The sequence below is a fragment of the Papio anubis genome, chromosome 20, assembly GCF_008728515.1.
Source record: "Papio anubis isolate 15944 chromosome 20, Panubis1.0, whole genome shotgun sequence".
Taxonomy (NCBI): Eukaryota; Metazoa; Chordata; class Mammalia; order Primates; family Cercopithecidae; genus Papio; species Papio anubis.
Genome location: NC_044995.1, coordinates 39,115,147 through 39,129,431, shown reverse-complemented (window position 1 = coordinate 39,129,431; position 14,285 = coordinate 39,115,147). Strand labels below are relative to the sequence as shown.

The 14,285-nt window shown below is 52.2% G+C and overlaps 1 protein-coding gene across 1 annotated transcript; it reads right to left on the bottom strand.

Moving 5' to 3' along the window:
- On the bottom strand, positions 1–10,869 carry FARSA (phenylalanyl-tRNA synthetase subunit alpha). Its single transcript, XM_003914997.5, has 13 exons — positions 10,665–10,869; positions 8,158–8,295; positions 7,975–8,073; positions 7,778–7,896; positions 6,453–6,545; positions 6,233–6,361; positions 6,040–6,155; positions 2,602–2,686; positions 2,416–2,515; positions 2,151–2,319; positions 1,962–2,039; positions 1,663–1,777; positions 1–421 (listed from the first exon to the last, which is right to left on the bottom strand). Exons 1-13 carry the CDS (start codon positions 10,809–10,811, stop codon positions 283–285), a joined length of 1,527 nt encoding a protein of 508 aa, XP_003915046.3. The 5' UTR covers positions 10,812–10,869; the 3' UTR covers positions 1–282.
- Between the last annotated feature and the right edge of the window lie 3,416 nt (positions 10,870–14,285).

The window sequence follows — 14,285 nt, the reverse complement described above, 5'->3', positions numbered from 1 at the left end:
GAAAGCCACCAGATGGGGGCAACTGCCCACTTTATTAGACAGTAGGTGGCCCACAGGTCTCCTCAAGGCCCACCCTCACAGTGGACACACCACACAGGACAACAGAAGGAACCTGCTACCTGGTCCTCTGTCCCTGGGATTCTGGTTCTGGGACAGGTGGGAAAGAGGAAGGTGGGGGCTGGCCTCACAGAGGCCTCATAAATACAAGGTCACTGGCCAGGGATGCAAAGGAGTGCAGCAGCAGGGACTCAGGGAGGATGAGCTGTCCTAGACTGGCCCATGTCATGCGGCCTCCTGTGTGGGAGGGGGCCTCGGCTCAGCATCCAGGCGGCACAGGGGACTGTCGTACACCATCTGCAGGTTCACCTTGTGGCCCACCAGGTCCCGGATATTGTTGATGCCATATTTGATCATTGTTGGGCTTGTAAGAAAGGGAACAGAGTTTACCATGAGGTCAGCACATGCACTCTTTGGCTTAGGATGGCTCCCATCTTCCTCAGAGGAAAAGTTCAAGTTCTCCCCATGACCCATAGGGCCCTGCGCCAACTGCTCTATCACCTCTCACCCTCTGCCTTCAGCCACACCAGCCTACTCGTGCTTCTCCTAATACAAAAGGCACATTCCCACTTCTGGGCCTTTGAACTGTGACCACTACCTAGAACACCCTTCCCCAGATACTCTCACAGTTTACCCCTTTATCTACCTCCAGATTTTGCTAAGATGGCACTTCTTCCTCCATGATGCCTTCACTGACCACGTAGTTGCCTTAGCCCTCCCTATACCACTTACTGCCCTGGTACACACTTGTGTCTTTATTTGCTGAGTGCATTTGTTTTTTGAGACATAGTCTCACTCTATAACCTAGGGTGGAGTGCGGTAGCACAATCTCGGCTCACTGCAACCTCCACCTCCCAGGTTCAAGTGATTCTCATACCTAGGCCTCATGAGTACCTAGGACTAGGACTACAGACGCACGCAACAGTGCCCGGCTAATTTTTGTAGTTTTAGTAGAGACGGGAGACAGAGTCACACTCTGTTGCCCAGGCTAGAATAGAGTGCAGTGGCATGATCTTGGCTCACTGCAGCCTCTGCCTCCTGGGTTCAAACAATTCTCCTGCCTCAGCCTCCCAAGTAGCTGGGATTACAGGCACCTGCCACCACACCTGGCTAATTTTTATATTTTTATTAGAGACGAGGTTTTGCCATGTTGGTCAGGCTGGCCTCAAACTCCTGACCTCAGGTATACACCTGCCTCAGCCACCCACAGTGCTGGGATTATATGCATGTGCCACCACGCCTGGCCTGTTTTTATTCTTTGTAGAGACGGAGACTTGCTCTATTGCCCAGGTTGACCTCAAACTCCTGGCTCAGACAATCCTCCTGCCTTGGCCTCCCACAGCACTGGGAGCTACCACGCCTGGCCTGATATGCTTGTTGGTCTTGCTAGTTATCATCCTTCTCGCTCCACTGGGACCCCAGGTTCAAAGGCAGGGACATGAGCTGTCATGTTCACAGCACGGGGCCGGGCATTCAGTTTGTGCTTACTATGAAAGTTTTGTCCATTGGATGAATGAATGGGTGGTGCTGAAACCACGCAGGCCCCTATGCCTGGAGAGTTGTTTGAGGCAGCTGGACACCCAGAGTTTCCACCTGGGCACTTACCGCTCCAGGGAGAGGCCCCAGGCAATGACCGACACATTCTCGGGAAGCCCCATGGGCAGCAGCATCTCTGGACGGAAGACCCCCGAGTTTCCGACCTCCACCCACTTCTTCAGGCCTGTAGGGGCAGGACAGAGAAGACAGGGGCAGCGCGTGTTGAGTTTCTGGGCACTGCTGGTACAGGTTCTGAGTCTGGTGGTGAGCTTGGGAGGTGGGGTACAGGTGTGGCATTGGGGGGACCCAGGCTGAACCATGGTAGCCTGAGACCTCCCTCCCACCCCAGTACCAGGGCCCACCCTGACCTTGGTGGTAGCTGAACACCTCCATGCTGGGCTCTGTGTATGGGTTGTAGGCTGGCTTGAAGCGGAGTTGCGTGATACCTGCAGGGAGTAGGGGCGGGCAGGAGAGCAGGGGTTTGGAGGATAATGCTGGTGATCAACACACCCGCCTGCTGCCGCACCACCGCTGCCCACCCCTGCCCCCCTGCTCACCCAGCTTGGTGAAGAACTCCCGCAGAACGCCCATGAGGTGGCCCAGGGTGAGGCCGTGATCCGCCACCACACCCTCGATCTGGTGGAACTCAGCCAGGTGCGTGGCGTCCAGGGTCTCATTCCGGAATACGCGGTCGATGGAGAAGTACTTGACCGGCGTGAAGGGCTTCTAGGGGTGACAACCGAGCCAGGCCCAAGTATGGGTCAGAAGGTCCCTTTGACAGCACCCTCTCCCCACTCTGGCCCCGACCTGGGCCAACCGCACCTTTTGGGCAAGGCGATAGAGTGCACGGGCGCTGGCTGATGTGGTGTGGGTACGAAGTAGGTTTTTCCGGGCCTCATCCAGCTTCCAGGTATACTTGTACCTTCAGGAGGGAAGGTAGGAAGTCCATGCAATGGCCCAGGGGTCCCCAGCTTCCTTCCCTTCCATACCAGGTGAGTCCTGCCTCACCCCTGTGAGCCGTAGCCGCCCTGAGAGTGGGTCCGCTTGACCCGCTGGACGTAGTCCATTGGGAGCTGCAGGGCCTCAGCTGGATCTGGGCAGGACAGAGCAACATCAGGTCAGTCAACGAGCATTTCCCTTTCTTTTTTTTTTTTTCAGACAGGGTCTCACTTTGTTGCCCAGGCTGGAGTGCAGTGGTGCAATCTGGGCTTACTGCAACCTCTGCCTCCCAGGTTCAAGCGATTCTCGTGCCTCAGTTTTCTCATTTGTGTGTATTTTTTTCTTTTCTTTTTTTTTTTTTTGAGACGGAGTCTTGTTCGATCACCTCAGCTAAAGTGCAATGGCTCAATCTTGGCTCACTGCAACCTCCCAAGTAGCTGGTATTACAGGTGCCTGCCACCACACCCGGGTAACTTTTGTATTTTTAGTAGAGGTGGGGTTTCCCCATGTTAGTCAGGGTGGTCTCGAACTGCTGACCTCAGGTGATCCACCCACCTCAGCCTTCCAGAGTATTGGGATTATAGGCGAGAGCCACTGCACCTGGGCTTTATTTGTGTACATATGTATGTATGCATTTATTTATTTATTTTGAGGTGCAGTCTTGCTCCACCTCCCGGGTTCACGCCATTCTCCTGCCTCAGCCTCCTGAGTAGCTAGGGCTACAGGCGCCCACCACCACACCCGGCTAATTGTTTGTATTTTTATAGTAGAGACGGGGTTTCATCATGTTAGCCAGGATGGTCTTGATCTCCTGACCTTATGATCCGCCCGCCTCGGCCTCCCAAAGTGCTAGGATTACAGGTGTGAGCCACCACGCCTGGCCCTAACATGGAATCTTGCGCCACTGCCCAGGCTGGAGTGCAGTGGCACACTCTCGGCTCACTGCAACCTCCTCCTCCCAGGTTCAAGCAATTCTCCTGCCTCAGCCTCCCAAGTAGCTGGGATTACAGAAGTGTGCCACCACACCCAGCTAATTTTTTATATTTGGTAGACATGGGGTTTTACCATGTTGGCCAGGCTGGTCTCAAACTCCTGACTTGAAGTGATCTGCCTGCCTGGGCCTCCCAAAGTGCTAGGATTATGCCACTGCGCCCGGCCTTTTGTTTTCTTTTTTTTAAGGTATAGAGTCTTGCTCTGTTGCTTGGCCTGCAGTGCAGTGATGCAATCATAGCTCACTGCAGCCTCAAACTCCCAGGCTCAAGCAATCCTTCACCTTAGCCTCCTGAGTAGCTACAACTACAGGCATGCACCACCATGCCCAGCTAATTTTTTTTGTAAGATGGGGTCTTTCTATGTTGCTCAGGCTGATCTCAAACTCCTGGGCTCAAGCAATCCTCCTCCCTTAGCCTCCGGAACAGTGGGATTATACCCACTGAGCCTGGCCAAGTTTCCTTCTTTGTAAAAAGGGGTAATAGTAGTGCTTCCAGTAGTTGGCAGGAAGATTAGAATAGTGGCTAGCGGCCGGGCGCGGTGGCTCAAGCCTGTAATCCCAGCACTTTGGGGAGGCCGAGGCGGTGGATCACGAGGTCAGGAGATCGAGACCATCCTGGCTAACATGGTGAAACCCGCCTCTACTAAAAAATACAAAAACTAGCCGGGCGCGGGTGGCGGCCTGTAGTCCCAGCTACTTGGAGGCTGAGGCGGAGAATGGCGTGAACCCGGGAGGTGGAGCTTGCAGTGAGCCGAGATCGCGCCACTGCACTCCAGCCTGGAGCGACCCGCCTCAAAAAAAAAAAAAAAAAAAAAAGAATAGTGGCTAGCATGTGATGAGTGCTTAGTAAGTTTTGGGTGCTATGACAATGATGACAAGAATGATGTTGCTCCTCCTGGCCAGGTAAGCCGGCACCCAATGACCTCAACTGCCCTCTTGATCAGGAAGGCCACCCCATTGTGGGAAGCCAACCATTCCATAAAAGCAGGCAATGAAAGAAAGAAATGTGACAGAAGAATAAACACCAGGGTGAGGCCGGCGCATGGGTGGCTCAAGCCTGTAATCCCAGCACTTTGAGTGCCGAAGGGCGGATCACGAGGTCAGAGATCGAGACTATCCTACAATACGTGAAACCCCCGCCTCTACTAAAAAATACAAAAACTAGCCGGGCGATGTGGCGGCTCGTAGTCCCAGCTACTCGGAGACTGAGGCAGGAGAATGGCCTGAACCTGGGAGGCGGAGCTTGTGTGACGAGATCGCCACCACCCAGCCTGGGTGACACAGCGAGACTGGCCTCCCAAAAAAAAAAAAAACAAAAACACTAGGGGTGAAGGGCTTCTGTAGAACTGGGGGTGAGCCTGGGAGTGTTAGGCTGGCCTGTCTCTGGTGACACGTGAGCGGAGGTTTGAGGCTGCAGCCTGCCTTGAAGATCTGGGAGAAAACAGCTCTCAGCTAAAGACAGAATGTCAGCAAAGGCCCTGAGGTGTGCACAGCCTGGAATGCTCAAAGAAGACATGCAGGCAGGCAGGGTGTAGGGGCTCACACCTGTAATCCCAGCACTTTGGGAGGCTGAGGCAAGAGGACTGTTTGAGCTCAGGAGTTCGAGACCAGCCTGGGCAACATAGAACAAGACAAAACAATATAAAAATACACTAATTTTTAGCTAGGCGTGGTCGCTCACGCCTGTAATCCTAGCACTTTGGGAGGCCGAGGCAGGAGGAATACTTGAGGTCAAGAGTTCAAGACCAGCCTGGCCAACATGGCGAAACCCTGTCTCTACTAAAAACACAAAAATTAGCCGAGCATGGTGGCGGGTGCCTGTAATTCCAGCTACTCAGGAGGCTGAGGCAGGAGAATCGCTTGAACCTGGGAGGTGGAAATTGCAATGAGCTGAGATTGTGCCACTGCAATCTATCTTGAGCGACAGAATGAGACTCTGTCTGAAAAAAACAGCCAGGTATAGTGGCTCACGCTTATAATCCCAGCACTTTGGGAGGCTGAGGCAGGCCGGAGCTTGAGACCAGCCTGGCCAACATGGCGAAACTCCATCTCTACTAAAAATACAAAAATTAGCCGGGCATGGTGGTACGAGCCTGTAATCCCAGCTACTCAGGAGGCTAAGGCAGGAGAATTGCTTGAACCTGGGAGGCAGTTTGCAGTGAGCCAACATCGTGCCACTGCACTCCAGCTTGGGCGACAGAGTAAGACCCTGTCTCAAAAAAAAAAAAAAGACTGGAGGTGATATAATGAGAACAGAGCTTGACACATTCAACAAGGATGGACTTTAATTAATTTTTTTAGAGGTAGACTCTTCCGTAGGTTGCCTGAGCTGGATTTGAACTCCTGGGCTCAAGCAATCCTCCTGCCTTGGCCTCCCAAATAGCTGCACTACAGGTACACACCACCATGCCCAGTTCTAGACCTAATTTGATAAAATGGGATGCCCATCCTGTAAAGGCTCTACCCTGGCGCCTGGTGTCTCTCATGTCTCAGGGAGGCCCTAGGGGCTGACCCACCTCGAAGGAAGAAGGTATCATGCTGGTCACGGGCTGGGTGCTGCTGGGGCTGGAAGAGGGCGTCAAAGTTCCAGAAGGAGCTCTCAATGAAGTTATCGGTCGGCATCTCGGTGAACCTGGTGGGAGACGCGGCCTGACTGCCCTGCCTGTACCCAGCAGCAGCACCAGGCCCTGCCCCCAGCCCTGTGCTCACCCCATCTCCAGGAAGATCTGTCGGAACTGGGAGCGGACCTTGAGCAGGGGGTGAAGGTGACCGCTGTCGGGGAGGACACCGTGGGCCAAGAAGTTGTAGGGCTTGAAGGGCCGGTCCCGCCAAGAGCCACTGGGGGAGGATGCAAGGGCCTGGTAAGGGCTGCCCGTCCCCGCCCCCTGCCCCAGCTCCCATCCGCCCTGACCCTGGGGTTGACCCCTACCTAGAGATCATCTCTGGGCTCAGTTCTGTCTCTTGCTTGGAGATGCTGGTACTAAAGGCACTGCCTTTGCTCACCCAGTAGGTCTTCAGGGTCCTGTGGCCAGGGGAACAAAGGAGATGCCACTGCTATCTCCTCCTAGAGGACTTCCTTGATCTCCCGCCTGATGAGGATCCCCACGCTACCTACCAAGTCACTCTGCTTTATTTCCATCCTGACATTCATCACTACCTGAAATCCCCCTATGTGGCCATGTCCTATCTCCCGTATGCACTTACTTATTCATTCAAAAAACGCTTATTGAGAACCTAATGTGTGCCAGAGTCTGTTCAAGGTGCTAAGTACACGACTGAGTGATGAAATTAGGGAAAGTCTAGCAGATTTATTCTGTGCCAGGCTCTGTTCTGCGAAAGTCTCCCCGCAAGCCCCTGAAAGAGGGCAGTTTTTTTGGTTTTTTCCTTTTTCTTTTTTTTTTTTTGGATGGAGTCTCGCTCTGTTGCCCAGGCTGGAGTGCAGTGGCCGGATCTCAGCTCACTGCAAGCTCCGCCTCCCGGGTTTACGCCATTCTCCTGCCTCAGCTTCCCGAGTAGCTGGGACTACAGGCGCCCACCACCTCGCCCAGCTAGTTTTTTGTATTTTTTAGTAGAGATGGGGTTTCACCGTGTTAGCCAGGATGGTCTTGATCTCCTGACCTCGTGATCCGCCCGTGTCAGCCTCCCAAAGTGCTGGGATTACAGGCTTGAGCCACAGCGCCCAGCCCCTTTTTCTTTTTTGAGATGGAGTTTCACTCTTGTGTACTTCAATTATGCATCCCAGCTCTAGTCTCTTCAATTAGGCATCCCAGCTCTAGTCTCTTCTCTCTGCCACTCTGTGTCTGCTCAAAGGGGACATTTGTTCTGTAAGAGGACAGCCCCTAGACCATCTAGGTTCCAGGAGCCTGTCCAGCGTGTGTTCATTAAACTTCGGACCACACTAAGGACAGTGAAAGAAATGAACAAGCACCAAAGATGAAGACTAGGGGTGATGGGCTTCATGAAACTCAAGAGGAGAGGAGGGGTGGCAGGGTGGCCTCTTTAAGCGGACGCAGGAGAGAGACTTGATGAGGAGCCAACTTTAAAGATCAGAGGGAAAACAGTTCTCAGCAGAAGGGTCCTCATGGACAAAGACCCCGAGGCACATACGCTTGACAACTATGGCATTAAGCGAGCTGGGAGGAAACTGGCCACACCTGTGCCTGGTGTGGGCAAGGTGTCTGTCTCCCTCCCACCATGCCTCCACCATGCCATGCAGGTGGTGGGGGCCTGAGCCTGCAGGGGGCACCCACTCACACTTCAGCCAACAGCTTCCTCTTCCTCAGCTCGCTCCTCTCCTTCTCCCCCAGCTTCTCAGCCTGTCCCCCCTGGATCAGTTGGAGTCGCCGCTGCACCTCGTCCTCCATGCTGTCCACCTGCCGGGATAAGGGGTGTGAGGGCCAGGGGCCCACGTGACCGTCCACCTGCCCCCTGGCTAACCCGCAGGAACGCACCACTCGGAACACCCGGGGCCCGTCGGCTGCACTCTTGTCCACCCGGATCCACTTGTTGGACATGGCCTTGCTGAAGCCCACTTTGCCACTGGGCAGTCGCTGGAAAAGAGAGGCTGCAGTGAGTGGGGCACCAGGGCCACCTTCACCCCATCACTCACTCCCCTTTCACCCCACAGCTCCTACCATAAGCTCGCTCTGGGCCAGGCCCTCCGGGGGGATGCTTCGAAACACACGGGCCTCATGGCTGCCCTCCCGGGCAATCTCCTCACCCTCCGCAGTAAGCTCCCAGCGCTTGGTGGACCGAAGTTCAGCCTCAATGACCTAGAGGGAAATGGCGGGGGGGAGGGGCGGGGTCCAGGCAGGGGTGAGGCTCAGAGTCAGGCACCCCCTTTCGGCAGCACTGGGTCCCAGGTTCAAAGCATAGCCCTTGAAGCTGGCTTCACATCCCAGCTATGCAACTTTACAGCCAAGTGGTCTCAAGGGAAAGACCTTGTTGTGTCTCCATTTCCCTTATGTAACACAAGGGTAATAATAATGATAGTTTACACCTCCCTGGGTAAAGTATACCACTAAGGATGTTGTTACCTGGCGGAGGACAAATTCTTATTGTCAGTTTTGAACCTGTGACAGATTTTTTTTTTTTTTTTTTTTTTGAGACGGAGTCTGGCTCTGTCGCCCGGGCTGGAGTGCAGTGGCCGGATCTCAGCTCACTGCAAGCTCTGCCTCCCGGGTTTATGCCATTCTCCTGCCTCAGCCTCCCGAGTAACTGGGACTACAGGCGCCTGTCACCTCGCCCGCCTAGTTTTTTGTATTTTTTAGTAGAGACGGGGTTTCACCGTGTTAGCCAGGATGGTCTCGATCTCCTGACCTCGTGATCCGCCCGTCTCGGCCTCCCAAAGTGCTGGGATTACAGGCTTGAGCCACCGCGCCCGGCCCAGCTGTGACAGATTTTAAGGTGAAAAATTAGGTGAACTGATTCGTCTTCACATTTTTTTCTTTGTTTTTGTTTTCATTGAGAGGCGGCCTAACCCTGTCACTAGGCTGGGGTGCAGTCGTGTGATCACAGCTCACTGCAGCTTCGAACTCCTGGACTCAAGTGATCCTTCCGCCTCAGCCTCCTGAGTAGCTGGGACTACAGGCCCGTGCCACCACACCTGGTTAATTTTTAAATTACCTTTTTTTTTTTTTTTTGAGATGGAGTCTCGCTTTGTCGCCCAGGCTGGAATGCAGTGACGCGATCTCGGCTCGCTGCAAACTCCGCCTCCCAGGTTCAAACAATTATCTGCCTCAGCCTCCCAAGTAGCTGGGATTACAGGCGCCCACCACCATGCCTGGCTAAATTTTTTGTATTTTTAGTAGAGACGGGGTTTCACCATCTTGTCCAGGCTGGTCTTGAACTCCTGACCTCGTGATCTACCCGCCTCAGCCTCCCAAAGTGCTGGGATTACAGGCGTCAGCCACTGCACCCCGCATAAATTCTAACTACTATAATTATTTTTATGGCTATTACTGTCTGTCATTAGATTTAACCTCACCTCCTTATATTATTTAACCCTCTGTGACGTATAAAAATGTCAAATCATATTGATCAAAGCACTGTCACCCAACAGAACACAGTTGCCATCTCTCCTCTGCATTGAGGACTATGGGCTCTGCAGCCTGAGTGCCTAATTTCAAATCTGGGTTCATCGGCCTCTTCTATTCACACTGATTATGTTACTGACCATCAGTCGTCACATCTGCAAAATGGGAATAACATGGCCATCAGCCAGGATTATGGAATGAATTGGACAAACAAGCTGAGACCAAAGTGGGGCGCAGAACGTGAGCTCTAAGGATAAACAGCCCAGATCCTGGCCTCATGGATCCAGCCTTCTGGGTGGCCCACGGGCCCCTCAGCATCCTCCTCCTGTGACTCTGTCATTGTCCACTTGCCCAAGTCAGAAGGCTGGACTTCATCGGTATGCCCCCTGCCTTGTCCTGAATCCCATGCTTTCCCCACCTCCCCCAAGCTGCCTTCCCATAGCCAGACATCATGCCATCCAGCTTGGGGAAGTGCCAGCTTCTGCTTTCATCCCTTCACCTCCTGTCCTGTCCCTGCCAGTTATTCCCAAAGGTGATGTGGATAGCACACTCATCTGACCGGGCTGTAGCTCCTGCTATCGCTCCCCAGTTCCCTCGTGAGGTAAAGACCTAAGAGGCCTTGCAATTACAGCTATGCTGGTCTCCCTCGCCGCCTGCCATCCCCGAAGATCCCGGCCACTGATCTCTAAAGTGGTATCACTTTCCTCTACAGAGAACCGACTCAGCCGTCACCTGCACCAGGCCGCTCTCCCTGACCCCCAAGCCTGGGTCAGCTGTCACAGCTGGGTCCCCTGTGTTCCCCCCATCACTCTAGTTCTTGAAGCACCTTCCTATTAGGTCGCAACCTGCGTGAGGGCAGCAACCGCGTCCTCCTCGTCCATTATCGTTCCCCCTACCCACGCTGACCGCGCCTCAATAAACGTTTATTGCATGAGGAACATTTGGGCCCTCACTCGTCCCACTTCCCGTCCGCGCATCCCGGGGTGGACACATATACAGCTACCCCAAACTAGGCCTGAGGGAATTTGGTCTGGACGTAGAGCCCTCCTGGCAAGGGGACCGTAGGTGCAAGGGCAAGGCGGCCCGGCATCACGGGCCCGGCTCACCTCGCCCAGTGCCTGAAGGCTCTTCACGGCGCCCACCACCGCTTGGTGCTCCATGCCCAGCTCAGCCGCCAGCTCGGCGCTGTCCAGGCCGCCATCGGACGCCTCCAGCCGCCGGAGCAGCAGTTCCGCCACCGGACCATCCGCCATGGCTGCTTCCAGTGTGCTCAGCGTGTCCTGGCCGGGGCCTGAGCCACCGGAACCGGAATCCGGGCTGTGCATCGCCATCTTGAATGTGTCTAACCGCAGAGCAGGGCTCAATGTGTCGTCATCTTGAGTGTGGCGACGGAGCCTCAGAAGGTGCACGGGACTCAGTTCCCACCTCCACCCTGGCTCCATCAGTGGCGTCTGGTTGACCAGAGAGGAAAATCGATTATCTCAAGGTCAGAAGCACCGCCCTGTTTTGAGCTTTATCTAGCCTCACTTCGAGCGGGCTGTGTGACCTTGGACTTAACCCTCTCTGGGTTACAGAAATCTCTGCCCTTCTGGTATTCTCTCTTGCCCTACGAGAGGCGATGGGTGGTGGGCTCCAGAGATGGTCATTTTGGCGATGTCAGCTACTTTTAAAATTTCAAAGGAAGGCTGGGTAGGTACCATCCCTTTTTATAGAGGGGAAAAGGATTCATCTAGTAAGTCAAGGTGGCACCTAACCTGTGTGGACTACCTCCTATGTGGTAGTACTTAGCCCAGAACTAAGTACTTCACGTGTAGTATTTCATTTATCCCCAAAACTTTATGATGTAGATACTGATATAACCGCATTACACAGATGAGAAAACTGAGGCTCAAGGTGGTATGACTTGCCCAAAGTTCTACAGAGAGTTGGTGGAAATTAAGTCATAAATTATAAACCTTCCAGATCCCCCACCCCTGTGCGCTGAGAGCAACGTCGGTGCAAATACTGCATGGCCTAGATTAGCACTGTCCTATAGAAATATAGTGCAAAACATCTTTCTTTTTTGAGACAGGGTCTTGCTCTGTCACCTATGCTGGAGTGCAGTGGCGCAATTATGGCTTACTGCAGCTTTGACTTCCCAGGCTCTAATGATCCTCCAACCTTAGGCTCCTGAGTAGCTGGAACTACAGGTGCGTGCCACTACACCCAGCTTTTTCTCTTTTATCTTTTTTTTTTTGGTAAAGATGGGTTTTTGCCATGTTGTCCAGGCTGGTCTCAAACTCCTAGGCTCAGGTTATCCTCCTGCATCGGTCTCCCAAAGTGCTGGCATTACAGGCGTGACCCACCGTGCCCAGCCAGCCAGACCCTGACTCTTAAGAAAAAAAAAAGATGACTAATAAAATATTTTGCACTCGGCTGGGCGCGGTGGCTCACACCTGTAATCCCAGCACTTTGGGAGGCCGAGGCGGGTGGATCACCTGAGGTTGGGAGTTCAAGACCAGCCTGACTAACATGGAGAAACCCTATCTCTACTAAAAATACAAAATTAGCAGGGCATGGTGGTGCATGCCTGTAATCTCAGCTACTTGGGAGGCTGAAGCAGGAGAATCGCTTGAACTTGGGAGGCAGAGGTTGCAGTGAGCCGAGATCATGTCATTGCACTCCAGCCTGGACAACAAGGCGAAACTCCGTCTAAAAAAAAAAAAAAAAAAAAGCACTTTTTTTTTCCATACTAAATCTTCAAAATCTGATGTGTATTTTACACGTACAACACATCTCAGTTCAGACCAACCACGTTTCAAATGGTCAGTAATCACATGTGGGCAGTGGTGATTTATGTCAGCACAGGTAGATTGGAATCCTAGATCTGCAGGCCAGGCGCAGTGGCTCATGCCTGTAATCCCAGCACTTTGGGAGGCTGAGGTAGATGAATCACCTGGGTCAGGAGTTCAAGACCAGCTTGACCAAGATGGCGAAACCCCATCTCCTCTAAAAATACAAAAATTAGCCAGGTGCGGTGGGGATGCCTGTAATCCCAGCCACTCAGGAAGCTGAGGCAGGAGAATCACTTGAGCCTGGGAGGCGGAGCTTGTAGTGAGCGGAGATTGCCCCACTGCACTCCAGCCTGGGTGACAGAGCAAGGCTCTGTCTCAAAAAAAAAAAAAAAAAAAAAAAGAATTCTAGATCTGCCATTTATGTCATTCAACCAGAAGGCTTAATCTTTCTGTGCCTCAGTTTCTTGCCCACATGGAGATGATTGGAGCCCAGGTTATTGTGAGAATTAAATGCCCACACATATTCACACTGCTTACTACATTGAGTGTGGTCCACATTCAAACACTCTTATAAGCAGAACACATTTATTCCTTTTACATCACAATTATTATTTGAGTCTGCAAAATGGGATGACTCATATCCCCCAGTCCTGACCCTATATGAGGTTCTGTATTCAGGATACATTTCTCAAAGTCCCTTCTCTCCTCCCATTTTTTGTTGATTATTTATTTATTTATTTAGAGAGTGGGTCTCACTCTGTTGCCCAGGCTGTAGTGCAGTGGCATGATCTTGGCTGACTGCAGCCTCCACCTCCTGGGCTCAAGTGATCCTCTCACCTCAGCCTCCCAAGTAGCTGGGACTACAGGTGTGTGCCACCAGTCCAGGCTAATTTTTTATATATATATATGTGCATATATATATGCCAGTTACATATATATGTGCATATATATATGCCAGTTACATATATATGTGCCAGGTGTGTGTATATATATATAACTATATATATATATAACTAGTCAAGCTAATTGTTACATATATCATAATACATGATATATGATATATGTGACATATATATCTCATATACAATTTATGTATCTCATATGTTTGACATATATATATAATGTGTATTTTTTTTTTTTTGTAAGAACAAGGTTCCACCATGTTGCCCAGGCTGGTCTTGAACTGCTGGGCTAAAACAATCTGCCTGCCTCAGTTTCCCAATGTGCTAGGATTACAAGTGTGAACTACCGTGTCCAGCTTATTTTTATTTATTTTTGAGACAGGTCTTGCTCTGTCACCCAGGTTAGAGTGTGCAGTGGCAAGAACACCGCTCACAGCAGCGTCAACCTCCTGGTCTCAAGTGATCCTCCTGCCTCAGCCTTCTGAGTAGCTGGGAACACAGGCGGGCGCCACCATGCCTGGCAATTTAAAAAACTTTTTTTCGCTGGGTGCGGTGGCTCACGCCTGTAATCCCAGCACTTTGGGAGGCCGAGGCGGGTGGATCACGAGGTCAGGAGATCGAGACCATCCTGGCTAACATGGTGAAACCCTGTCTCTACTAAAAATACAAAAGCAAAATTAGCTGGGCGTGGTGGCAGGTGTCTGTAGTCCCAACTACTCAGGAGGCTGAGGCAGGAGAATGGCGTGAACCCGGGAGGCGGAGCTTGTAGTGAGCCGAGATCGAGATCACGCCACTGCACTCCAGTCTAGGTGACAGAGCAAGATTCCGTCTCAAAAAAAAAAAAAAATTTTTTTTTAGTAAAGATGGCATCCTGCTATGTTGCCCAGGCTGGTCTTGAACTCCTGGCCTCAAGTGATCCTCCCATCTTGGCCTGCCAAACTGTTGGGATTATAGGCATGAGTCACTGTGCCCAGCCTGTTTTTAGTTAATTTCTACAAGTCCTTCCTTCCTCTCTTCTGTCATGCAGCAAGTAGTTTTTAATCCTGTTCTG

Coding starts and splice junctions, on each gene's coding strand:
- FARSA (XM_003914997.5), bottom strand. CDS start 10,811: ATGGCGGATGGTCCGGTGGCGGAACTGCTGCTCCGGCGGCTGGAGGCG. Junction 2,516..2,601: donor GGCGGCTACGGCTCACAGGG/GTGAGGCAGGAC, acceptor TCCCTCCTGAAG/GTACAAGTATACCTGGAAGC. Junction 2,320..2,415: donor TCTATCGCCTTGCCCAAAAG/GTGCGGTTGGCC, acceptor TGTCACCCCTAG/AAGCCCTTCACGCCGGTCAA.